Source organism: Aythya marila, assembly GCF_965140915.1.
Source record: "Aythya marila genome assembly, chromosome: 13".
NCBI lineage: Eukaryota > Metazoa > Chordata > Aves > Anseriformes > Anatidae > Aythya > Aythya marila.
The window spans coordinates 1,903,222-1,930,128 of record NC_139054.1 but is presented as its reverse complement, the minus strand read 5'-3'; the positions used below and the strand labels follow the sequence as shown (position 1 = coordinate 1,930,128).

Sequence of the window (26,907 nt, the reverse complement as noted above, 5' to 3'; positions counted from 1 at the left end):
ATCCTGAAGGTACCTTTGTACAGCATTTATCACTACGGGATCTCTGGATCCTCCTGCAAGAGATGGGGAAAAAAGTTAAGGATTTCATTTCTGTTCTGCTAGGGGAGGCAGTTTCCATTTAACAGTTCCTGTACAGTATGAGATATAGGCTGAACAGTAGGTAGATAGTAAATTAATTTAGTGCATTTTGCCTCTGTAGTACTGCTGATTATGTATTTTTACATGAAAAACAAATATTGACTGAGGATAAGGTCACAGCGGCAGCCTGATGATTTTTGCAAACCTGTACATCTTCCATGCAACTTTTTTTTTCTAATAGTGACATTTTAGTTACGTTGAGGGGTTAAAAATGGGCCAAATTCCAGAGCATAAAAGTGAGAAACAAAAACGCTTCCTGTAAATCTGGATCAATTCGCTTTTCTTCCCTATTTCTCTGTCTGCTTGTGTGTCAATGCTTCAGTCTTACAAGTGTGCAGCAGTGTGTTACCAGTGAATAACCCTTTGAAATTGGGCTTCTTGACGTGGTGATTTTTTCTAACATCTTCCATATTTTATTTATTTTTTTTTTTTTATGGGCAGGCAATGATATGATGATACAATTAAGAAAATGGGTGAAGTTGTTCACGCTGCTACTAAACCAAAGGCACTGTGCTGTTAAACTAACGGGTTGAAAGGCGTGAGAGCTTCGTGTGCTTCCTGGGAAGCCCTGCCTAGTGCAATGTGCAGGAGGCAAGATAAGGGGCTTCTTCAGGGAGCCTCCTATCGCAAGTACTCAACAAAACCACCAATGTAGCAGCATGAGATCTTTAAGTACCATTGGGAGGGAAAAAAAAACTCGTAAAACTTTGAAATCAAAAGTGGAAGTGGTATGAATTAGGATAGGTACAATCAAGCGCCAAACTACGTGTCAGATCAAAGATTAGAATCAGGATCTTCCTGTGTTCTGCAGCTACGATGAGCTGCATTCAGTGGTGTGTCCCAGCAGAGTTTTTTATTTACATATTTATTTATTTTATTTACATATTTATTTTCTCCTCTCCTTGTCTAGTGGAAAGACTCATAGTTATCACCAGGGAACCTGCGAACAGTGCTGGTTTTTACCTGATGGTTTTGTTCATTTAGATTTCAGGCTGTTTTTGTAAAGACTCCTAGGTATAGCAATAGGATGGAATTTGTTGCTGTAGTTTTTTCTTGTGCCTGCTACTCTTCAGCTTTTTCCATTGATGCTGCATATTTCTTATTCTTAAATTACGTTGTGATTAAAATGAAATGGTATTGCTGCTGCTGCTAATAATGAGAGGTTTTGTAGGGAGCCTGTAGAAGACCATTGACCCTTACATATGATCTGGGATCCATTACTATGAAAAATATTTTCATTACAAGAAAAAAGAAAAGGCATTTAGAATAACCTTTAATTGTTGTCATCCAAAAATTATAAGGAAATTACATATTACTAATACCAAGTTTTCCAAAGCCACAGGGAATAAGTATTTCTGTTATCTGCTCGTGTTTTGAATGCTTGGAATGACTTCTGGTCATTCAACCACTTTATTTTGATTTAATATTTTTTTAATACAGCAGATGTAGTGTGTGTTGCGGTAGGCATTGAAAGCATCCTTCAGGAGTGGGCTCACTTTTTGGAAGACCGTGCATGCTTTTGTGATAAGGTGGCAGAGGTTCAGATTTATAGAAGTTGTTACCAAATGTTATATTAATGTAACACTTGTTTACTTTGAGTTCTGGACAAAATCCATGTCTTAGCTTTCTTTTTGTTTTGTTTTTCCCTTCCAGTAAATATAATTTCTGCCAGGCAATTAACTGGCTGTGGACGCTTCAGCCACTTGTTCCCAACATCCACCTACCAACAGATGAAGATGCACAAGAGGATTTTGGGGCATCTATCATCTGTTTACTGCATAGCCTTTGATCGCAGTGGGAGAAGGATTTTTACAGTAAGTTTAAAAATGTTACTTTTGAGTCCCTCAACAGCCTCTTAATTACTGCTTGAGATGCAGATACAGCCTCCAGAAACTGAAGGGAATCAAAATTTTGTGACGTTATGGGCACACAACGTGTATATTATTTTATCTAATCTTTGGAAAATTTTCTGGCTTTAGGGGTCAGATGATTGCTTGGTCAAAATCTGGGCTACAGACGATGGGCGCCTGCTCTCAACGTTGCGAGGACACTCGGCTGAAATTTCTGACATGGCTGTTAACTACGAAAACACGCTGCTCGCTGCAGGCAGTTGTGATAAAATTGTCAGAGTTTGGTGTCTTCGAACCTGTGCCCCGGTCGCAGTGCTGCAGGGCCATTCAGCTTCCATTACTTCCATACAGGTAAGGAATAATGTTTTTTTATAAACTGTTAAATTAAAATGATACTAATGAATGTGGATTATGAACCGGGGATAAAACTTCTCTTTTTGTCTGTGTTTGGCAGCGTAGATTTGCCCCAGCTTGCGGGCAAATCAAGATTTGCTCTCAATTGAGAGCATCAGATGAACTAGCTGAGGCAGAGAGAAATCTGTGGTGGCAGTCCTTACGCAGCAACTGAACCAACATTCCAGCATTCCTGGAGAGTATTTGCTTTTCAGAGGAATTTCTGTCAGCAAAAAATCCTTATTCCACATTACTTGTTTGCTCGTTTTTTTAGCCTGTACCTCAAGGGGCTGTGCTCACTGGTGTAGCATCCAGCAGCCACAGCACAGGTGAGGGTTTGTAGATAACCTCCACTTGTGCCCTTGCGGTTTCAGTTGTGCCAGTAAACAGCAGTGGAGCTGCAAAAAAATGACTGAACTTCCTGCACCCAGTTCTGTAGAGATGACACAGTCAGTAATGGCTGGTAATTGGCAGTTTATTTACTTTAAAAACAAAAAAATAAATTGGCTAGACAGAAACCTCCAACAAAGGAAAATTCCAGGATAAAAATAGACAGTCCCTGCAATTTGGCAGGTTATGCACATCAAGGAGGGATTGAGTGAGGACATTTAGCTCAGAATACCTTTCTGCTGGAACTTTTGCTGCCTTTGATTCATCATAATCTTCTCCTACACGCCAGTAGTTCTGGGGATCTCATTTCTCCCCCTCTTGCCTGTACTTTTCACTTTTCTCTGATTTTTAACTCTGTTGCAAGTTGCTTACTTTAAGGTGATTTTTTGGAGATATTTTATAATTTGGATTTGTGTTTTATGTATTTACTTAAATTAAAAAAATGTTTACATATACATACATCCCTCACAAGGTTTTTGGAAAACTCTGGTTATTTAGAAAATAGTAATTATTATTTATGGCTTTTTGAGGAAACAATGAGTGATTCCTTTATCAAATACCAGGCAGATAGAGGATTAAACAGGTATTCTCTCATCTTCTTGCCCCATTCAGAGTGTCTAAGCTTGTTTCATGTCTCCAGTTTAAGTTTTGTGTGGTAAAAACAGACTTGCTAGCCAAAAAGTGGGTATTTTCCATTTCCTTGTCATTGTTTTTGTGCAAGTTCAGATTCTGTGGTTGTTCCTAATACTGCTCTCTGTACTCCTGGGGAGAAAGCGAAGGTGCTAATGAAAAAAATTCTTGTCAATGTCCGTTTGCAAGATTGTAGCATGTAAGGGGAGAATAAAATTATCTGATTGAACTTAAAACTTTATTTTTAGTTCTCTCCAGCAAGAAAAGGCACAACACGATACCTCACTTCTACTGGTGCTGACGGAACAATCTGTTTCTGGCAGTGGCATGCTAACACCATGAAGTTTAAGTAAGCCTGTTCAGATAATTATAATTATTTTAAAAGAAAGACAAGTTTATTCCGAATTTTAGAGCGGAGAGGAATGCTGGGATAATTCAGGGACTGTTTCTTCTCAATGAACAAGTTTCTTGGGGATATGTTCTACCACAGACTTGCTGCTGGACCACTGTGGTGTGACTGCAGAGCGCTTTCTTGTGTGTGTTGCAGAGCCTGTGGCATTATGATCCGGAGGGGAAGCTATTATTTGGGGTTGTTGTGCTTTGGTAGGCTGTGGAAGAACTTAATGCTTTCCTGTTTAGGACCAAGTCCTTGTCTAAAATGTACAAGCAAAATTATTTCCTTGTTTTTAATCCAACGAACACGCATCTATGGATGTCATCAAACCCACACTTAATAGGAAGTAAATGGTATTAAAGGATTGTCAGGTTCTGTTTTAAATAGATTTAAGTTGGTGAGTATCATGATAAATAAATTATTTTTTTTAATTTAGAAAATGATGGTTTTCTTACTAAACAAAGGAAAAATAAGCTGTAGAAAAATTAGGTATGAATTCTGAAATAAAGGGTTTTATGATGGACGTACTGACCTGACCTGTTAAGTTGCAGTGAGGGACTAAAGCAATGAAAAATAAAAATGTTGTCTTGTTGCATGTAGGGATCGCCCTGTAAAATTTGCAGAGAGGTCCAGGCCTGGTGTTCAGATCTCTTGTTCTTCTTTCAGTTCAGGTATGTATGCATTAGTAGGTAGCTGAAAGTATTCTGTGAACTGTAATTCCTTTGGTGGCAGGGCTTCTTTTTACTACTTTTAAATGCAAGTGGTATCAAACCTTTTTTTCAGTTAATCACAGCACTGCCAAATTGTGATTGTTGGAAACTTTCCATGCTGTCTGCCTCAAGCTGCCCTCTCGTTCCTTCCTTCTTTCCTTCCGAGCTAACGTGGCTCAACCACCTCAGAGGCAGCTTTCAGCCTGTAAAGTTCTGCAATGGAAAGTTCTTATAATCTGGCAGACAGGTGGCCTCTGTTCAGAGATTACACTTTAGCCAATCCCAGATTTGGCTGTACGGTAGGAGAATCAGTTCTCCTTAATTAGAGACTTCTTTGGCCTTCAGTACTTCCCAGTATTTCTCTTGGGACACTTTTGTCTTCTGTCTTTTGCTCCGGCTACCCAGGCTGCACATGCTGCTTCGTAGCAGAACAATAGGGCCTGTACCAGGCTGGGAGCACAGCAGTGAGACTGGGTTAGTGAGCAGCTATTCACTAATCTGCTTAGTACTTCGTGCTGAACAATGAAGTATAAAATCATCTACTGAAGGATCTGTAAGTGACCAGGTCCCTGTGGTCCATTGTATGTGTTTGGAAATACCAACTTGACTGGCATCCTTTGTTGCAGCACTGAATTCTCAACAACAGTGGTTTGTTGCAAGCAAAATCATGTAATTTCTCATTAATTTTCGTTATCTGAAATTGAGTGCTATTCTAGAGCCCTGTGACCCTTTTCGATGTTCCTTTCTTAAAACCATGGATCCTAAATAGCTGAAACTACTTCAATGCCATAAACTACCTATTACAATATTGCACAAAAAAAAGAATACAAAACAGAATAAAAAGCTCCCAATTCAGCAATAATTTCTCATACACTTCAAATCGATATGTTTACATATTTTGTTTGGTATTGACCAGTGAGGATATTAAATTATTCCCCTTCTGTTTTCCTACGTAGGCTGACTGAGAGCACTGTGGTACTTTCTAAGGGAAAGCAGAATAGTTTGTTGGGGAAATGCTGTAACTAGCATTTGTAAACCTTTGTGATAAAGCTGAAAATGTTGTATGCTTCATTGTTATGTTAAAGTTGATATGGTCTTAGAAAGTACAGATTAAAGCAGAAGTTGTCAAAGTTAACTTCTTTTTTCAGGACATCTGTTTTTATTACACTGAAACTTTCAGTTTAAAACCACAGTATGTGTCTTTGACAATAAAGCAGTAATAAAAATTAGTTGTTACTCGGTTGGCTTTTTTTCTCACAGAAAACATTGTCTTTCTTAGGTGGCATGTTCATTGCAACAGGTAGTACTGACCACGTGATAAGAATTTATTATTTGGGCTCAGAATCTCCAGAGAAAATGGCCGAGTTAGAATCTCACACGGTAAGAGACGAACCAGAAAGCACTTCTTTTCCCCCCTGCTTTACCTTATTTCAGGGACCTAGGTTTTGTATGCCCTATTCAACTTGTATTTTTTTTATGTCCCTAGAGTTTGGTTGGCTCTCAACACTGCAGTTTTTTAGTACCTTGAGATTTATACTTATTTTTAAATTCCTCTGAGGCAGGAGATGCGTGCAAAACATTTTATGTGTATTATTCTCTCAGGAAAACCTATATTCTTCCAGGAAACTGAGGGACTCGGTGTTTTCCTGTATTCTGGAAGAAAGTCTACGAGGGAATGGGGGGATTAAAGCAGTTTTCATGCAAGATGTTGTTTTTCTAATTACATTGACTCTTGATTATTTAATTATAGTTGTGACGTAAATCTATGTAACAAAAAAAAAAAAAACAACAAAACAAACAAAACACACACACAAAAAAATCAATTCTGGTTTTAGAGTGTACAGTCAAACTTTGGGTCATGGCAGTAATTCCATTTAGAAAGTGAAGAAAACTTGAGAGCATTCTTTCTGAGGCAACGCAGAAGGATTCTCATTAAAATTGAAAAATATATTAAATATCTTTGTAATGTCCTTTAGCTTCAGAGTTCTGAGTCTTGATGGTTTCTATTAAAACCATTGAATGTCTCAATTTTATTGAAAGCTGATAAAGAAGAGCCACTAACATGGTGTCAAGCCTTTCTTCATTTCTTATTTGTTACTGACAGCAGGTGATAATAGTGTTATTTATTATGTGCGTGGTTAACAATATATCAGAAAGGGCAGCTTATAGCAACACTGATAAGGCTCTCACTGATGAGGAGTTTGGAGCATTTATCTTTGAACCTTAATAGCTCAGCTGTCCACTTTAACAATATTTTATGGATTAGGGCTTAGACCTAAACTGATTCACTGAACTTCAGTGGGAGCCATGAGTCTCTCATTTAAGTCGCAGCTAGAGCTTCAAGTCAGGAAATCTAGCAAATGTTTTGCTTGCAAAAAGAACTTATTTTCCGTATTCAGCAGTTCAGCTTTGGAATGAACTGAAATTCCTTTAATTTTTGAAAGTCTACTCGGTAGTGCAGACTGCTGTCAGCCTGCCCCTGAAAAAATCCTGAGCTGGACGCTTGGCTATCAGCAGCTGGAAACATCAGTGGGAGTACAGAATAGCAAGTGCGTGTAGCCAACACAAGTATTTAGCAAAATAAAAAGGCAAATCCACGTCTAAAGCTCAGTATTTGTTTCTCAACAGTTAAAAAAAGGTCAAATAAAGCCAAAATTTGCTTTTTATTTTTTGGACAACGTGTTTTGAAGTGCTTTAATGTTATGTCTAAAAATTGCAAACCTCCTGGGATCATTTATTTGGTTTAGTTCTTTCTCCGTCATATCGAGTGCTGTGCCTACAAGGCTTTGGGAGCTCTGGAAGTATTCTTATTCCTGTTAACAGGGGAGTGTAAAAAAGGTGCAGCGTTCCCAGGCAGAGCTTACCCCGGGTTTTGTGTGGTCCCATGGCACTGTGCAGGAAGACTGCTCAGGCAAGAACAGAGCTGCTGCAGCTTCCTCCTCCTGAACAGTGTCAGGGAGGCTGAGTCAGAAATCATTTGCATCTCTGAGCTGCTTCTGGAGTGACGTGAATTCGTTGCCTCTCTGAAGTTGTCTGTTCCAACGTCTAACACGATGTGCCTGCTTGGGGAAATTTTAACTTGAAATGTGACTTTCTTGCTCTTGAATTTGTAAGACCGTATGTTATAGGAGATGTATAAAAGATGCAAATTGCTAAATAGAAGCTCATCATGAACGTCTTTTTGGATGAGTGTTCCATCTTACAGAGCACTTACTGCTATTTTTCCTCCCTTGTTTAGGACAAAGTAGTTGCAGTCCAGTTCTGTAACAATGGCGACAGGTGAGTGGCTGTCCTGGCATTTTTCCGTGAGAAGTACGGTATTTAATTGTCAAAATCACTTTTCAGAGAAAACTTGGTGCAACAGGAAGACTGCAAACAGGCTGTGATTAATCTTAGATGAATTATTTAAAACATATTAGAAGATGTGTGCTATATCTACAAACTTAGTCTTGCCGAGTTCTGCTGTAGCAACAAAAGCCCTCTCTGACTGTACTTTTGCTTTGCTTTTTTTTTTTTTTTAACTGAGCAAATTGGAAACCATATTTTGCATCTTTTTTTTTCTGTAAGAGCGCCTTCTTACAGCTAGCCATGTTAAGTAGAGAATGGGTTACTTCTGAAGTATAAATATAAAATAAATAGAGTTGTGAGTGAAAGTTAGAACTGTTGCATATACACAGATCAGTTAGTTTAGGTGAATATAGTAATCCTGCAGTCCTAAAATTTATGGAATGGACCATTCCTGCCTCCAGAGCTTTTGTTTTTTAAAGCTGTGCAAAGTCAGGATGCTCATGCTGAAAGGTGCCCGTAGGCATGTGTGCGTGTCAAGCTTCTGCAGCACAGCTGTGCTGGAGTGCAGTTTGACAAGCTTTGATTAGTGATCAACATCCTAATGTAAATGTTTTTATGCCAGCTTTTGCTCATTTTCCTTATTTTGCTTGGCAGAAGGCTGAAGGGATGTGTGCGTGCAGGAGCCATCCAAGCAAAACTGTACCTTTGCCAGTGCAACTGCACCTGTACTCAGAGATCCTTGTCATGGAAAATTATATGGGAATGTACTGGTATAATTGTACTAACAGTTCCTTCCAGATGATGTTGAGAACACTAGTCTCAATGAGGGTATTCAGTCATGTAGGCACTGAAAATTATTCTTTTATGCTATCGTGATTCTTTTAATGAAAAAGTTATAACCTCCTTTTTATCTTATTATAAAGAAATAGAAACAAAGTAAACCTGGAAAACTTCTTGCAGGCATTTTAGAACTTTTTCATCATGATGAAAAATTCAGTAAAACTGAAAAGATGGAACAACCATTTATTAAGATAAAATTGTATAGGCTTGCATCGTTTTTACATGCGATTCTACACATGAGTGGAATATATTCATAAAGGTGCTGGCTATCCAGTGAAAGCATATTACTTGAGAAGCTTTTTAAAAAAAATTCTCAACAAAAATGACTTCTAGGCGTCAATGGCCAAAGCATTATGATGTAGTTAAATGCGTCTGCCAGATGTTTGTTTATTTTTTAACAAGAAGGATTTAAAAAAATGAAAATACCTGTGTAATACTTGTGTTCAGCTTCACAGACAGGGCTACCCTCTTTTATTCAACTTGGATGTTTCCCTTCTCTGTCTTCACCCTTAGTGAAAACTTCCATAAGTTAATGTATTATAATTTATGCTAGACTCCTGGCATGTAATTTCTTCTTCTTTGCTGCCACTATGAACTGCTCAAGGGATTTGCTGATGTCATTAAAAAGGGAATGTGCAGCTTGTATGAATTACGACATTGAAGTCATTCCAAGGCCATCTGCTAGCTGTAACCAAATGTAATTAATGTTGTGGGATATAAACTGTTTCGTACTGTACAAAATCTGATACGAAAATTGTAACCTCACTGTCTTTTAATTATATTCCCTAGATCAGAGATGCACAAACAATGTAAAGAATAAGTGTTGAAAAAAATATTAAAGCCATTTCTAGCTTCTGTGCTGACTTGAATGGGTGTGCTCTGGGCTTGCCAAATTTCGTAGCTGCCTTTTTTTTTCTGTGGCAGGAGTTCATGGAGATTTTATGACTAGTTAAACACGCCAGTGTGTGGGAATATATAGAGTAAGAATATATACACTAGTATGCGTTTCCAAGTACGTGTGTGTGTATGTGCAGAGTGAATGACAGTCCTCTGCCAAACCCCTAAATATTCTTGGCACAGGATTTAGCATGCCCTCAGCACACTGCTGCTGAGGATGGACAACTCCATAGGGAAGCTACTGAATAGTGAGAGTGTAAGATCCCAAGACAGACATTTGGGTATTAGACCAGAAGCAGCAGTGGTTTATGCTTATTCAGAATTTCATGATTTGTTTTTGTTTGGTTGTTCTATTCCCCCTCTGTAGCTTAAGATTTGTCAGCGGAAGCAGAGATGGAACAGCAAGAATCTGGCATTACCATCAGCAAGAATGGAAGAGTATAGTCCTGGATATGGCTACTAAAATGACAGGGTAAAACTCAAACAATCACACTTCATAACATTGCTTACCCACAAAACAAAAACTTCCATCATATTTAAAACTATTATCTATGTTTTTTAGCTAATTTCAGTGCATGTTTTTTGTGTATTGAAATGCCATGGCCCTATCTGTTAAGTTACACAGTTGATTAGCGTAATAATGTTGTTATTAATACATTTGTAATTCCTGACTCTAGTGGTTGGGGAACACTTAGTGTTATATTTTTTGGTTTCTGCCATTTCTCAGAAGAGTTCTAGTAGTGACTGCCATAATCAGTTTCCTCAGGTCACTAGTGTTCATCTTATGCCAAATGCTGTGCTGTTTTATTTGTTGTGCTACAGAGTAGAGTTAAAATTATAATGAATACTAAAGGTGAACCAGAGAAAAAGGAGCACAATATTTGATATGTATGCAAATATGGACATGTTCAGCAGTTTCCATTCCAGTAAACAAATGCAGTAAAATAAATACATAAACTGGCCATTAAGGCTTATTTTACTCACCTGAGGACAAATGACAGGATGCAGAAGGTTTCTAAGAGATCTGACACAGATTCTTTTTTGTAACAACCTTCCTTTATAAACACATTTTTGGATTTCTTTTTTCATTCCAAGGCAGAATTTCTTGTAATACATAAGTACACATCCAGAGTGAGCCTTAACACTGTATTTTTTCCCTAAGCTTTTAGGTAAGAGATGAGATGTGTTGATCTGATTCTCAGGTTCAATTGGCATTTTGAGTTTTTCTTTTTGAGGTCCTCAGGTGTCATCTGTAAGTGGACTTGTAATTGAGCATGCACAGTAACAGAAAGCAGAGATGGACAAATCCATTAGGCAAAATTCCTCTTTGCAGAATTATTCGTATTTCGTATGGTTATGGTTTTAATAAGCTAACTGGTAAAGTATGATTTGGATTTATTTAGCAAGTTTTTGCTTATTACGGAGTTTACTCCCATTGATGACTGGTAAGAAAAATGTCTCGTAGGAAAAGACTACACTGAACTGAATAGCATGAATGAAAGAGTTGTGGTAGGTGAGGATTATCGATTAAAATGTGTGCTTTTTAAGGAAAGAAAACTGTAAATCTTAGTGGTACTGAGTTTCTCTTTCCGGATTTTACCCCTGCAGAAGCTATCCTTCATTCTCCTGCATTAGCCAGTAGTCACAGCGGTGGCAGCCATGCTCTCCCTAACTTCATTCTGAGTCAGTGCTGTTAAATGTTTCTGTATGTAGTTACTGATTTATTTCTTCTTTAAATTATGAATTTCCTTAGAAACAATGTAGCATCTGGGGAGGACAAGGTGACTAAGCTGAAGGTTACTATGGTGGCTTGGGATAGATATGATGCCACTGTCATCACTGCAGTCAACAATTTCCTTCTCAAAGTGTGGAACTCATCCACAGGGCAGCTTCTTCATAGCTTATCTGTGAGTAAAGTTCAAGTGAATAATCCCAAATTGTTATAAATGAACTCTGAAAATGATTTGAGGCCAAACTGCATCCTCATTCCTCCTGCTAAGCAAAGTTTGAGCCTGAAGTTTGCCATCTGTCTTGCGTTTTTTTGGGAGGAGTATATATCCCGGGGAAAGGAGCTGATGACCAAAACGCTGCTAGACCCTGCTGATTGCTGGCTGACAAGGGAGCCTTTTGGAGGCCACTGCTTCTGCCCAGATTGAAGGGCTGCAGCTGTTCTGGCTGCTGATCTCTACTTCCTCTCCCCTCTCCTCCATCTCCACTGTGTCTGAGGTACTTACCAAGCGGGCAGTGTAATAATGCCAAGCCTCTGACAGAAGTGTCAGCTTAGTACAGACACAGTTCTAGTCTAAAATCTAGTAAACTGAGCTGGTTTAAATATCCTCACACTTAATGTTAGTGTGTTTGGAGATGTTACCTAGAGAAACATGACTTTCTTTTTCACCCTGCTTTCATTGCAGGGTCACGATGATGAAGTTTTTGTTCTGGAGGCTCATCCGTTCGACCAAAGGATCGTCCTTTCCGCAGGCCACGATGGAAATATTTTTGTTTGGGATATAGACAAAGGAACAAAAATTCGCAATTACTTTAACATGGTAAGAATGGTCAGGGAAGTGTGGTTTTTATTTTCATGTTCGCCTAAAACTGGACTTGAAGCAAAAGCAGATTTCATTATATACTGACTGTGACCAGTGTTACAGCAGGATCAGGGGAAAAACTCCTACATATTAACAAGAAAACACTGTACTTTTCAGTAAGCAATACCAAAGTATATTTTTTCGTGGGATCTCTTACAGAATATTATCCATGTGTATGGTCACATGAATATGCTAGTGATTCCCAGGGTAGAACAATGAAAACCAGTAAGCCTGTGTGTTGTAACACAGTGCTGTGGTCTGGGAAATGGTACGGTTGCCTTTGTGCTGCATTTATCTTAATACGCCCAGCATCAGGTCTGTTGGTTTGATTCCAGTGCTGAGCAAATGCAGCTGTGCAGCTTCAGGGCCTGAGCTAGCTTCCTGGCACTTGTGGCTGCGAAACCTGCTGGTGAGGAGCAAATACGTGTCTGAGTTCTTTCATGCAGGCTTCATGCTGTATCTTCTATTACATAAAAATTAGACTTCTAGGTAGTTGTTTCAGAACACGCATTGAAAGTTGCTCTGAAATTTCAGTGCAATTGAAGAAAGAAAAAAAAATGACTCCATTGGTCAGTGGGCTTTAATAATTAATGGAAAAATATAAGTGAGTCTCGAGTGAAATGATAATTTTCACAGAATTAGGATCTAATATTCTATGGGACACCGGTTAAATGTTCTTAATAGTCATTATAGAGAATACATGATTGTGAAAGGGATGTTCTATGCTTGTACGCAGATTGAGGGCCAAGGCCATGGAGCTGTTTTTGATTGCAAGTTCTCACCAGATGGACAGCATTTTGCCTGCACAGACTCTCATGGACATCTGCTACTATTTGGTTTTGGATGCAGTAAATATTATGAAAAGGTGGGTTGAATGAATTTTAAACTCATCCATGTCTTGACCTGATTTTGTCTTAGGAGTAGTTGTGTTACAGTTTATTCCTTCCCCCTGCACCAGACTAAATAGTAATTAAATCATGGAGCAGTTGCTGTTTATCTAAACCAAAAAAATTTAGACAGGAGAGTCTCTAAACAAGGGAGCAAGGCATTAACTTCGATGTATTTACCTCCATTGGCATATTTTACTACTAAATTTTTGCATCAGGCCTTGATAATAAAACACGTTTGCAGTAGGAGTCTGTTCTCTGTCATAACATTTCTTCTGCTGATCTTAAGTGTAGGAGTTGTGGTATGTGGGTGTGGGTATGGGAACCATTCCAGAATTGCAAGACAGCTGCAAATGGCCATTTATTTATTTACTAAATTGCTTTTCTTGCAGATTCCAGATCAGATGTTCTTCCATACAGACTACCGACCACTGATCCGTGATGCAAATAACTATGTGTTGGATGAACAGACTCAACAGGCTCCACATCTTATGCCTCCCCCATTTCTGGTGGATGTTGATGGAAATCCTCATCCCACGAGATTCCAGCGGCTGGTACCGGGGAGAGAAAATTGCAAGGATGAACAACTTATTCCTCAGCTGGGATATGTAGCTAATGGTATGCTGTCTGAAGTTTATGCATAATACATGGATTGCACAGTATTGAGTACTACTTCACAGGGGTGGTTACTGTAAGAACTTATTTATTTCAGTTGTCTTCTGTAACTGGTGGTTTACAATCAGACAAAGTAGAAGAAGAAATGGGGGGGCTTTATGGCATAAAAGAAGTGTATGCAATTAACTTGAGGCAAGATGAAGAGACTGCAGTATTCTAAAATCTGTGCACTTCTACATATTTGTATGGCAGCATGCTTAATTGTCCCATTAATCTTGGGGTTACTATGTACACGAGTAAGGAAGCAGGAAGTTAAGAAAGACCTTGAAAAACTAACTTTATTTTTTAAACTTTTTTTTTCTTGTAGATAGAAACTTTTCCACAATGCTGATCTCCAGTAGAGATCTTCCGTTGTTACCTACTGAAGCATAATTCCTTTCTGCTGTTTCTAAGTGCTTGCATTTATAGTTAACAATTAGTCTGTAATTTTAGATTTTTATTTTAATATCTCTTTCAAACTTCGCTTCTATTTATTACATGAGAGCAGAAGGATAGCTTGTGATCAGATGGCAGGGCAGACAGTTAAAATTTGCACAAGTTAAAATTTGATCGTTTCTGTAGTATTTATAAATCAGAAATCAATCATTTGGTAAAGTCATGGCTTTGTTCTTGTCAAGGTGATGGTGAAGTAGTTGAACAAGTCATTGGGCAGCAAACTAATGACCAAGATGAGAGTATCCTTGATGGCATGATCAGGGAGCTGCAAAGGGAACAAGATCTAAGACTAATTAACGAAGGAGAAACTCTTCCAAACCCTCCACTCAATAGATCCCACTCTGTTAATGGAGGTAAGCATCCCCTCTTTATCCATCATTTCTTTTAGTGAAGCACAGCAAGGTACTAATGGAAACATGTTCAAGTTGGTGTGTATTCAGGGAGTATATCTTTGAGGATGCTTTCTCTCTTGTTCTTATGCATATTTTAACTTGTGTGGAGTGCTTGGATGTTGCTAATGATGTCTGAGGAATTAAAAGTTTAAGGTGCAGCTGATCACCTTACTAACTGGGCTGCGAGTATAATGAGCTCGATTGTGAATGTTTTCTAAAAATACATTTGAAGTTCTCTGTATTGTCTTGATGTTACTTGATCACTACGGAGATGATATGTTCTAACTGAATAATGTCAAGTTAACAGTATATAATTAGAGAATGTCAGTGGAATACAATGTTGTGACAGATTAATGGCTTCCTTGTGCAGCCCAAATGCTAGAGCTAAGCATCAGATCAGTGTTTATACAACAAACATGTCTGCTCTGTCTTAGTGTTTCCTTAGAAAGCCTGAGATTATTCTGTTGGTAAGTGTTCTGCTACTGTGACTTTCTTTTTAATATGCAAAGTGATTAAAAATTTAAAGCAAACTCAGTCAGATAGGAACAGCTGACTGTGAAGCAGCTGCTTGAGTGCAGTTGTAACAGAGCAGATGCTGTGGACTTGTGCTGCAAGTCATCTCGAGCTTTTAAAACATTTACATTTGCTAATAAATTAGTTTTAAGTTAAATGACCAATTACACCTTTGAATCAGGTTTTCCTGGCAAAACTCATTAGGACTGCTAGACACAGAGTTTAAATTTAAGAAGGAATAAGAAAAATATTAGTGAAAAATGCTGAAAATACACTTGGATTTAAATTGGTGTAGTCGAGAAAGCGGCCTGGCAGCTAGCTTCAGTTCACAAGAGTCTTTTCTGCTTTTTGTGATAGGTTGTTGTGCTGTGCAATTCCTCGACTGTATTGTAAAATAAATAGAAATGCCCCTGTATTTGTGAGAGAGGGAACTTCCAGATATAGTGGTTTAGAAATTAACATAGTTGCATTCCAGAACTTGCACTGATCAGTGACTTTGCCACATGAACTGCTCCGTTTGTCCGAGTTAAGTAGAGTATGTATGGACTGTCTGGCATTTTAATAGCTGAATACTTTTATATAAGTTTGTGCAACCGTAAATTCGTTTTTTTTTTTTTTTTTTTCATGTTGCTAACCATATTTAAGCGTGTAGAAATTGTTGATGCGTTCCCAAATGGCAAGATAAATTAAAGGAATAGTAGTAGCAGTGATTCTGATATTACCAGCTTTTTCACTTTGTTTTGCTACCTAAAGTTTGTCTGTTTTCTCCTGAGTATGTAGCACTGCGTTGTTGTGCCACCCAGTGAAAAGGGCAGGGAAGGAGCAGTGCCTGTGGTACAGTAGATAAACATTACAAATAGAGACCAAGTGGAGGCACAACAGAAATGTTAAACCTTGCAGCAGCCTGTTACTTTAGGTGGCAATCTCCTCTTTTCCTCCACCATAGAATTTAAAATTCAGAGCCTCTAAACAGTTAACAGGACTTTGCTTTGAGTCACTTAAATGCCTTTACAATTTTTCTCATAGCTTATATTCTCTGCTTGCAAGAGACATCTCAAAGATACTGCAAGCTACAATATTACAGTAGTCTACACATCTCCAATAGTCCAAGGCCAATGTGTAAAACCCTTGAATTGAAGTAAAAGACAAAGCTACTTGACAGAGAATAAGTGTTATTTGTTGCCAAAAGGAAGTTCTTTGTAATCCTTAAGCTTTAAATTCCACTTTTATTGATGAGTCATAGAAGTGAAGAAGAATCTTTTTCTTCCTCAGCTCTCCGAAGTCCAAGTTTGGAGATTGCATCTCCACCGAACGTTGGTCTCCGGAGGAGTGGTCAGATTGAAGGGGTTCGGCAAATGCACCACAACGCTCCCCGGAGTCAAATGGCAACAGAGAGAGATCTCATGGCGTGGAGCAGAAGAGTAGTGGTAAATGAGCTTCCCCCAGGCATCAGCAAGTAAGTGTGATAGGAAAAGAAAATTAAATTGCATAATGTTTAGTGATTCTTCCGTGTTCCTTTTGTGGTTTTAAAAAATGACTTTCCAGAAATAAGTTTGCTTTTTCATTGTTTGTTTGGAAATGCAGGTAGTAAGATTAGAGTGGTAGCTACTGCTGAAGGATTAAGAATAATTCCTTCTCCTCTCAATTATATCTTTCTTCAGTGGTTCAGAAAACACATTTTTAATTTTTGATGTGAGACTTTTAATTCTTCCATCTTCCCAAAGCTTTATTAAAACAAACCAACAAAACACAAATTTTTAATACATTTCAACTTCCTTGGGTTAATGTGTGCTCTTAGCAGGACCTGTGGACAGATTTCTTGTGGCAAGGGAACCAGAAGTATTTTCATGTGTATGTTAGTGAGACTGTCAAGTTCTATGATGATCTCGTGAATAAAATGGATGTTTCCTTTGTATAATTTAGGGTGCAGGAAGAATGTAGAGCTGCCAAAGGTGAAATTGAAATTGGTTTATACAGTGTTGAAAAGAAGAGAAAGCCATCCCACACCTTACAACGGGTGAGTTAGTTCACCAGGAGAGAGAATCTGGGTGTCAAACAGTTCTGAGCACTCAGCTAAAAAACAAACAAACAAACAAACAATAATGAAATTCTATCTGTTAAATTATTTAGAAGATCAATAGTGCTAACTGTTACTTTGCTCTGTAACTTGTCTGTTTTTATACTGTAATTTGCAAGTAACTATGGTAAGTCTCCATCCATGAGGCTTCAGTTGTTGGAAGGTGCTGGGAAAGGGAAAGAGCAGCAGCATGGGGAATGCTTGGTTTCATTTGTAGAAATTAGGAGAAAGATTACAGGTGCCACACTTGCAGTGGCTATCTTATCTTATCCAGAGGCTGCAGGTATTTTTCTAAGAAAAATTGTATTTCTTCATAACCTTCCTATTAATAAGGATTTCTTCTTAAAAAAAAAAAAAAAAAAAAAAATTGATACTGAACCAAAAAAAAAAAAAAGCAGAACCATTTGCTTGTTCACTGAAATGAACAACCACAATTCTGTAAAAGATGTCTTTTCAGTTCTAATTCTAGATTTCCTAGGTAGCATTTGTAGATGGGTAACAAAGTACAATTACTTTAATGGGGCATCTTTTAACTCCATAGTTCATTATGGAATAAGTAATCTCTTTGTTTGTCCCTCCTGTCCTGTGACAAAAGAATGATTACCAGCCAGGAAGTGGAAGGTCTTTGAGAAGAAACCAACGCAAACGCCAGCACGCCTACCAAACACGCTCCACGATAGAACACAGTCAGCAAGGAGCGAGTCAAAACGCACGTGCACGGGAAGAATCAGACAGCTCCTCAGAGGTCTGACACGTCAAGTGATTCTTTAGATAAGTTCCCTGCTCACAAATGTTGTGGTTTGACAACAGATGTGCTGAGAGCACTGTTGCTTTCAGGGCACTGAGTTTCTCCACCTAGGAAGAAACAGTCAAACCACTAAGCTTTTTTGGATGTGTGGTGTTACTGTAGCTTGTTGATCTTGGACGGAGAAGGATCCTGTACCTCAATGCCCATACAGTATTCAAAACTGGCTTAAAACAGGTTGTGTATTTTTGGAAATCTGAAACATTTTCAAGTAAATTTAATTGAGTTACATTAAACCACAGAGTATTTTGGCCAGTCACATGTAGTAGAGTTCATATTACACGTATTGTACATATATTGTAGGTCAGATTCAGTACTTTGATTTCATTTGCATCTGTAGGCTGTTGAAAGAGATCGTGTGTTGGTAGTAATCAATGATATTGTCAAGGGAAGAACTTGAAGCATACCAGATTAAATACAACTTGTTCTCATTAAGGAAGCATGCAAATTAAAAAGAGACTGAACTTTGTCATTTTGTAAATGCATGGAACATACAGAATAGCTATAAAGCTTATTTGTATTTAAGGACTGGTTTAACTTTTAACTTTTTTCTTCAAGTGAGGCAAACTATGTAACTTAGTTGCAAATAGAAATGATAGGTGTTAAGCTTTGACCCAAAATGAAACCTTCTGTTTTTAATACAGGAAGATGAGACAGTTGGCACAAGTGATGCATCTGTGGATGATCCTGTGGCGGCGTGGCAAAGTGAAAGCAGTTCCAGGTAGAGTTAGTAGTCTTTTATCTCTTGTATTAGGTGGTTATATAATTTAAGTAAGACATTTTATATTGTGATACTATGCCAGCAAGTTCAGGAAGAAGTGTTAATGACTGGCCTCATAAACATACCAATCTGTTACACCCTATGACAGATTGAACAAATTGCTTAGTACACTTAAGTAGTTTAAAATGGTAACCAACAAAATTTGAAGTCTTAGGAACAGACAAAAACTTCTATGTATTTGAGCGATTAAGTAATTTTGGAAGCTTTGGTAACAGTACTTCAATACAGTGTGAAAAAGTCATACTTTTTAAGACTGACTCTTTTTCCAATCCTGCTCGAAGCATTTCTATTTTATTTTCCAAAAGAAGAATAATTTTGAAAGACTATTTTATGAAAATGTCTTTTTTTTCCTAACAACTGCTTGAAAAATTGGTGCCAATTAATCATATCTAATATAAATATTGATAGAAGTTCATACGTACTTTTTGTTCATGTTTTGGTAGGTCTTAAGTTTTCTGTTGTCAATACATATTTGTGTACAAGTTCTACAGTCTCTTTTCTTAATGCTATGCTTTTATAAATGCTTTTACCAATTTATAAATTCTTTTACCAAGAATTTGCAATTGATAAAATAACCTGCTGAAATAAAGAACTTACATAGCACTTAGGTAGTCTTTAAATTCACAAGAGAATGAAATTTTGCCATAGTCCTGACATCTGTTTCACATAACCAGAAAAGCAGGTTGAAGGATTGGACCTTTCATTCCATTGTGTGAAAACTGAAGTGCTGTTTTTTTCTTACAACTTTATATTATCTACAGTGATTCATCAAGTGAATATTCAGACTGGACAGCAGATGCTGGAATTAATCTCCAACCTCCAAAGAGACAAACCAGGCAGGCAGCTCGGAAAATCTGTAGTAGTTCTGAAGATGAAAATATGAAGGGAACAAAAGGAGTGGAGCAAAAACGAAGGAAACTTAAGCAGCCTAGAAAAAAGGTCGGCATTTTTAATTTTCGAGGGTCTTTTTGACTTTGTAAGTCATTCCCCCCCCCCCCCCACCTTTTTTTGGAAGTTCTTGTGTTTTTCCTAAAGAAGACACATAGAATGGAAAGAAACATAATCTCTTTATTTTTGATCTTTTTGATCTTCTGCTATATTGATAACGAACATTTCTTACCACCTGTGATTTAGTTGAGGTTTTTGGAAAGTTTACATTCCAGCATTTGCTTTGCCCTTATATCTAGTTATTTTAGTTTGTGCTGTTTTACCAGTCATTTATATACTCTGCCATAGTAATTGCAGCTTGTGCTCTCAATATAATGTAATATATTTTAGAAACCAAGTGGGCTGCTTTCGATGGAAGGTGAACCCAGTGAAGAATGGCTTGCCCCCCAGTGGATCTTGGATACTATACCCCGCCGCTCACCTTTTGTCCCACAAATGGGCGATGAGGTAATAATGACCGTAGCAATATTTAAACTCCTACCTAGGCTGCTGAGATTTTAAAATTATTATCATTATTATTTATTAGGACAATTAAATCTAACAATGCTTTCAGTGAATCATGCTCAAGATAGGCTGAATTGGGATTTTTTTTTGGGGGTAGGGGGAAGAGGACTATCAGTAAAATAAAATAATAAAATAAACTTATTTTTTATAATTTTTTTTTTTTAAGATCATATACTTTAGGCAAGGCCATGAAGCTTATGTACGGGCAGTAAGGAAAGCAAAAATTTACAGTATTAACATGCAAAAACAACCATGGAACAAAATGGAACTCAGGGTGAGTTAAATGGATACTTCAAAGTGCTGAATGTCTTTGTAGACATAATCTTACAGCATGTTTTTCCAAAATAAGAGTATTCGAGATTGTTTGGGCACGTGTTAGGTTTACAAAGTTCTGTTGTTCTGTTTGAAGCACTGAGTCCCATAATGCTGAAAGCACAGTGTTCCCCTATTTTGTGCTGCTTTACTCAGATTTCATATCAAGCATAGAGCAAATGTGTGCTAATATTCATATACATAGATGCCAGTGGTTCTATTAATGAAAACAATTGCTTTACTGGAAAAATACCCAGTTACTAGTGCTAGATATTGAGTGATTCCAGCTGTAGTCTTCAAAGGCATCCCCAGAATGCCTTTCAAAGGAAAAGGAAATGTTATTTCATGTAGGATAGAGATCTTAACACCTGCTCATGCTGACAGGATGTGATTGTACAAGGCTATTATTGAATTTCCACTTTAAAAGGAAGTTTCCTTTTACTTCCCTTGTATGTTGCTATGCAGGGGTGAGAGGCTCTGGGATTACTCAGGCATAACCTTTGGTGCTGTTAGTGTGATGGAAAGCATAGAGTGATGTGTTCCTCAGAATCTTCTTTAAAAGTTAAATAGGTTGTGGGTGTCATGTACACAAACATACCAAGGGAATAAGCATCTTGTACCATTTTCATTTTTCTTTTTAAGGAGATGTTTTTTTTATTGTTAGGTTTTGGTAAAGACAAATTTTATGGGTGAAATTACCTGGTCTGCAAAGTAGAAACAAATATGTTTTTTATTTATAGGTTTGGTACTTTAACGTGGATGTTCCCATTGTTAGTATGTTAAAATAATACTGTTCCATGCTTGTCAATACATAGGAACAAGAATTTGTAAAGACTGTAGGAATCAAATATGAAGTTGGGCCTCCTACACTCTGTTGCTTGAAGCTTGCATTCCTAGATCCGATCACAGGCAAAATGACAGGAGAGTCATTTTCCATAAAGTGAGTAACTGAAATTCTGATGTTCTTCAAGATGTTTTCTTGTGGTTTAGCAGCTTCCCCCTTTTTCTTTTTTTCTCTTTCTAGACATGGTGGTGGTGTTAATTCATCATTATGCCAAGCCTGAAAAGAAAATGCTTGAAATTTTGTGTTTGGAGACTGTCTGTATTGTACATGGGGAACTATGCTTGTGGGTAACAGAAGCAAATTTTTTTTCTGTTTCATGAAGGTACCACGATATGCCAGATGTTATTGACTTCCTTGTGCTGCATCAGTTTTATAATGAAGCCAAAGAAAGGAACTGGCAAATAGGTAATGACTTTTTTTCTGTTTCACATGTTTTGCAACGTTTCTACAACTATTTAATAGGTTAAAATGTGGTGGTTGTGTTTTTTTTTTTGAGTTTGTGTGGACAGCATATATTTTAGACTTACTAGAGTGGGGAAGAGGTTCTTACAACAAATCCTGACATTTAGTTATACAATTCTGTTTCAAACATTTTTTTTTCTTAATGTAAAAGAATTTTATGATATTCCATTGTTTTAATTCATGCTAAAAATTCTAGAAGATTATAATTTTTATTTTGTAATTAACATAAGGATCTTACATTTATTACTCTCTGATATTCCTTTAATGCTGCTTCAGTCTGACTTTGCAGTCAGACTGTGTATTTGTGATTTGTGATGATATTTGTAAGATGCTGTACGTTGTATTCATAACACGATGTAAAAGCACTGTGCCACACATGTTATCATAGTAAACACTGGAAACTTTTATTTGATGTTTGCTACAAGTCCTATGGCAGAAAAAGTGAAATGAGAAATTTTGCTCAGTGCAGTCTTTTTCATTACAGGGGATAGATTTCGCAGTATAATAGATGACGCTTGGTGGTTTGGAACTGTGGAGAGTCAGCAGCCTTTCCAGGCGGAATATCCTGATAGTTCCTTCCAGTGCTACAGTGTTCAGTACGTACTTACATAGCTGCAATATTTCGGGCATGTTGACATACTCTGGGTTTTCTAGGTGTTTACACACAACTCGAAAGTGTACCTCGAGAACAGGGTCCTTTTTTCCATTTAAAAATATAGAAAGGCATTATTTATTTATTTATGACCTTATTCCTAAAACACCTTTAGCCTAAACAGCTGTACGGTGAACACATAAAAGATAGAAGAGAAAAAATAAGGAGTTTGAAACTAGCTAGTGACAAGTCTTGTTTCTAGTAGACATGACCTTTTTGTTTTAAGGCCCTTAGAGGAAAAAAATGTATCATTATAGTCAGACAAATGAAAAAGTAAGTGCTTGAATTTATGTATTGCAATGGATTTTATTTTTATTTTTAAAAGCTGGGACAACAACGAAAGAGAGAGGATGAGCCCATGGGACATGGAGCCAATTCCAGAAGGAAGTAAGTGTGTTTTGAATTCATGTCGATACGTAAGTAGTTGTGCATCACTGCTAGTACTTACTGTTGTTGAATTCTTCATATTTAGCTGCTTATCCAGAGGAGGTTGGTGCTGGAGTCCCTGTGACTCCAGATGAGCTGACAGCTCTTCTCTACAAACCCCAGGAAGGAGAATGGGGGGCCCATTCCAGAGATGAAGAATGTGAACGAGTAATTCGGGGGATTGAGCAACTTCTTTCCCTTGGTATGTTTGGAGAGAAAAGGTGGAAGTATTAAGAATATCAGCATGGTGGCACATGACGGAGGGGTAGATAGGGTGGAGTATTGGGCGTTTGTTGAAAATTGCCCAACTAAATAATTGAAAGGAGCCTTTTAAATTTCATATGATACCCTTTTCAGTTGTGCTTTCCTGCTTCTGGGGCTTCACCTGTTCCTTTCAAGTTAATGGGGATTCTGAGTGGCTTGCATATAAATATAAATGAGTAAAACAGAATTAATCTGCCAAAAAAACAACTGACAAATTCTTACCAACAAATACCGTGTGACTAGTTTCAGAACGTAGCTGTTTAATAGCACGAATGATTTAAATTCTGTCCTATGCATAGGACACTTCTGTATACTTAGTTATACTCAGTTTATGTTGCTTGTTGTAGTATTCCTGTTTTACATCCATAAACCATGTTACTTTTCAGCAATACAGTTGGCTGCTGGCATGGAAGTCTCAGATGTGATACTTACACTTGAAAAAACATTTTTTGTTTAATTAACAGACGGTACAAGAGGTACAATCCTACCCTTTGGGTAATGACGTATCCAGCTGTAGATCTGTATTGCTTTTGCTGAATTCTTAGAAAGGAAACACGGAAACTATTAAAAGTAATTATAACTTTGCTTCTGGTATCATCTGAGGCATCTGAATGATTCTGATCTTTTGTCTTTCAGACATTTCTAATCCCTTTGCTGTTCCAGTGGACCTTAGTGCCTATCCCATGTATTGCACTGTAGTTGCTTATCCAACGGACCTCACCACAATCAGGAGGAGACTTGAAAACAGGTTTTATAGGTCGGTTTGATTTTTATTTGTTTGTAATCTACATTTACTGTAGTCTATTTGAGGAAAACGCTTAGCTCAATAACATGTAATACCACTTAGGCAACATATTTCTTTGGTTAACCAGGAGTGTAAGGTGAGATTCTATTTGGCTTTGTACAAAGCAAGTCTTGCAATATAATAATTTTTGTGCACATCATTAGGGCAAAAGCTGGTATATCTGGATCTGGAGGTTCAGTTGTTTGTTTTTTTTTTGTTTAGCATACAGAGTCTTAGTCCCTGGATGGCACTGTAGGCAGAGTGTGTTTGATTTGTATCTCTGCTGCCTTTGAACCAGATACTTGGGTTGTACTGTAGCTGTTAGACATGGGCTACATAGTGCTGTAAAATGGAAGTCTCCGTTTTTCCAGTTAACTTGGGGATAAATAATATCTTTTCCTATCCTGCTCTTTCTTCCCTCTGGGCATCACTTTACCTGTAAGGCTTTCTACAAGTGGGAAGAGCCAGCAGTTGTCTTCTGTAGGTTTGTTTTCTCTTCTTTCTATTCATTGCCAATTTGAAGAGGGACTTTTTTCCGCCACAAAGTGGATCTCAACCTGGCACACTGGGATAGTAAGCAGTGTGTGAACAGAAACCACTTGTGTCCTTGGCAACCTGTTCTCCACATACTTGGGTTACCTAATTCCTTTTTTTACTTTCAAACTCAGAAGACAAATAATATACACCTTCATCTCCATCCTTTTATGTTTTTTGTTTTTTTTAGGAGAATCTCTGCGCTGATGTGGGAGGTACGCTACATTGAACATAATGCCAGGACTTTCAACGAGCCAGACAGTCCTATAGTCAAAGCAGCCAAAATCGTAACAGATGTCTTACTCCGCTTCATCGGGTAGGCATGGTTTTCTTACTTCACAGATCTGACATCTTGAGTCCCTGAGAAATTTGGTTATGTATTTTGACTTTTGTTACTGCTCTGCAGGGATCAGAGTTGTACGGATATATTAGAAATATATAATAAGGTGAAAGCAGAGGACCTGAGCAGTACTGATGAAGAGGAGGAGGTAAGACCATTAAGTGTGACCATGAGAAGTTGCATTTTTAAATTCAGTACCCGGAAGAAGTTTGAGAAGATTTTTGCTGAGTTTTTATTTTATGGGTAGTTGCTTTATATTTTTGAGATAAGCCTGTTTAGGCCATTTGATCGCTCACCTAGGGCAAAAAGCTCCCTTCAGTAAGTAAAAATGATTCTTGGAGCTTCCTGTTTTTAATCTTCTCTCAGTACGTGATACTTTGTGTGAGGAAATATTAGTAAGTAGGGAGAATATGAGCTGGAGCTGTTATTCAGGCTGATGAACTAGAAGGACAGGTTCTCCTGTTGTCAGGGAAGAAGCAGACCTGGTTTTCTTACGTAATTCTCTGTCATTTCCCATTAGTTGTACAGTGGAGTGAAGTAACAGGTAAAAAACAGGGTAGATATCACTTCCCTTAACTTCTCTCTCCTTACTCTTAATCCCCTTAAACATAGTTTGTAAAGACTTTGAAGTGTGGTGTAGTTTCTGTTGCAAAGCAGTGATCTCTTATAACCCAAATTGCTTAGGTGTGTTGTTTTTTTTTTTTTTTTTTTTTAGTGTTGTTTTCTAATACATGAACTACTGTAAGATGTAGTTATGAGGTTTCTTTGCTCCTCCAATCTTCTGATGTTTTCCATTATTGCAGTATTGAAATATTAAAGTTAAACCTGATGCTGGTTGAATACCTACGTATGTGACTAGTGCTGTTACCTTGGATTAGTATTAAAACTTAAAATCTTGAGTATAATGCTTGGTGTCAAGGAGGAGTACTTAGATGTTCCTGGATACTTTCAAGTGCTGCACACTGACCACCAGATTTAGGATCAAGAGGAAACTTTAGCCCAAGTCAGACTGGCTGAAAACATCGGAAATTTTTTTCTGGACTGGTAGGAAGCTTCATTTGGCAGTCACTGTGCTTCTGGTATCTTTTGCTCTCTTTCTGAGATGCATTGTTATTGTAGTTTTTGCATTTTACACAAGTTTTAAATGCACTGCACAGTACTACAAGTGGTTTGAGATGGTTTAAGTGGCAGAGTAGCTGCTGGCTCTGAAATAGGCCTCTCTGGCTTCATGTCTGGATTTTGGCAGCACAGGAGTGGCATTGTCGTGTTGGGGTCCAGTGTGTTTATCTTCTTTCCTGTTCTTTCTGATGTACTGTGTGAGAAATAAGTTGTTTTCTTTTTTTAATTTCTATTTGTTTCTTTGTTCTGTGTTCTGTTATAAAAGTTATCCTTTGTGTAGCCAAATACAAGAAGATTTTGTTTTAAAATAAGAAAATACTGTGAGATTCCTCTGTAAGAGCTCTTAAGCAACCGATTCTCCCCTCAAAATATAATTAGTGGTAGAAAGTTTTGTACAAAGGAGTTGTTTCATTTCTGGATCCAGTTTCTGAAAATAATATTATCTACACTTAATGTAAGTAAGAGACTACACAAAGTCTGAATAAACTCAGTGAACATTTAGGAAGAGGTATACAGCTGTGCACCACTGGGAATTAGCTGATTCTCAAGGACTGAAAATAAGCCATTAATATTTCTCAGATATTTCTATGTAATTTCTGTGGAAGCAAACTTAGAAAAGAGATGGAGCAGCTTATCTTTTTTTTCCCCTGAAGTTCTGTAAGCTTGAGTTTGAAACTAGTTTCTGTTTTGCTTGAAATATTCTTTTAATTTGAATAGTTTCTAATTGTGCTTGCTGTTGTTTTTCGTTTTGTTTGTTTCAGACTGTTTCCATTGCTGTGTGTGTATACAAGCATGCATGTGTAATCATTACCTTTTCCTTTAGGTGGCAGAAGTAGATGTAGATTCAGATGCTCCAGGAACTTCCTCTGGGAAAAGACGAGTGAGTAAATATTTCTAGTTGGTTTAGCTTATGAGACAGAGAGACTGGGCACTGAAACACTCGTTTAGGTCTGGAACATGTTAAATTTGTCAGAGCCTATAGTCTGCAGTTCCAACCATGTGAATTCAGTTGTGTACATGTATATGGGTAAG

General features: G+C 37.6%; 1 protein-coding gene across 2 annotated transcripts in view; it reads left to right on the top strand.

The window, feature by feature from the left end:
- Positions 1 to 26,907, top strand: part of BRWD3 (bromodomain and WD repeat domain containing 3) — a 52,699-nt gene that overhangs the window by 14,422 nt on the left and 11,370 nt on the right. For both annotated transcript variants that reach the window (XM_082771226.1, XM_082771225.1), the window contains exons 7-34: positions 1,792 to 1,952; positions 2,118 to 2,339; positions 3,650 to 3,750; positions 4,396 to 4,466; positions 5,785 to 5,885; positions 7,744 to 7,784; positions 9,898 to 10,002; positions 11,284 to 11,437; positions 11,945 to 12,079; positions 12,858 to 12,986; positions 13,401 to 13,626; positions 14,301 to 14,471; positions 16,296 to 16,479; positions 16,947 to 17,040; positions 17,696 to 17,845; positions 18,550 to 18,626; positions 19,448 to 19,625; positions 19,965 to 20,081; positions 20,305 to 20,412; positions 21,266 to 21,390; positions 21,617 to 21,699; positions 22,241 to 22,352; positions 22,734 to 22,795; positions 22,881 to 23,036; positions 23,735 to 23,855; positions 24,607 to 24,732; positions 24,823 to 24,904; positions 26,699 to 26,755. In XM_082771226.1, coding sequence (XP_082627352.1) covers positions 1,792 to 1,952; positions 2,118 to 2,339; positions 3,650 to 3,750; positions 4,396 to 4,466; positions 5,785 to 5,885; positions 7,744 to 7,784; positions 9,898 to 10,002; positions 11,284 to 11,437; positions 11,945 to 12,079; positions 12,858 to 12,986; positions 13,401 to 13,626; positions 14,301 to 14,471; positions 16,296 to 16,479; positions 16,947 to 17,040; positions 17,696 to 17,845; positions 18,550 to 18,626; positions 19,448 to 19,625; positions 19,965 to 20,081; positions 20,305 to 20,412; positions 21,266 to 21,390; positions 21,617 to 21,699; positions 22,241 to 22,352; positions 22,734 to 22,795; positions 22,881 to 23,036; positions 23,735 to 23,855; positions 24,607 to 24,732; positions 24,823 to 24,904; positions 26,699 to 26,755 — 3,449 coding nt within the window. The remainder of the gene's footprint in view (positions 1 to 1,791; positions 1,953 to 2,117; positions 2,340 to 3,649; positions 3,751 to 4,395; positions 4,467 to 5,784; positions 5,886 to 7,743; positions 7,785 to 9,897; positions 10,003 to 11,283; positions 11,438 to 11,944; positions 12,080 to 12,857; positions 12,987 to 13,400; positions 13,627 to 14,300; positions 14,472 to 16,295; positions 16,480 to 16,946; positions 17,041 to 17,695; positions 17,846 to 18,549; positions 18,627 to 19,447; positions 19,626 to 19,964; positions 20,082 to 20,304; positions 20,413 to 21,265; positions 21,391 to 21,616; positions 21,700 to 22,240; positions 22,353 to 22,733; positions 22,796 to 22,880; positions 23,037 to 23,734; positions 23,856 to 24,606; positions 24,733 to 24,822; positions 24,905 to 26,698; positions 26,756 to 26,907) is intronic.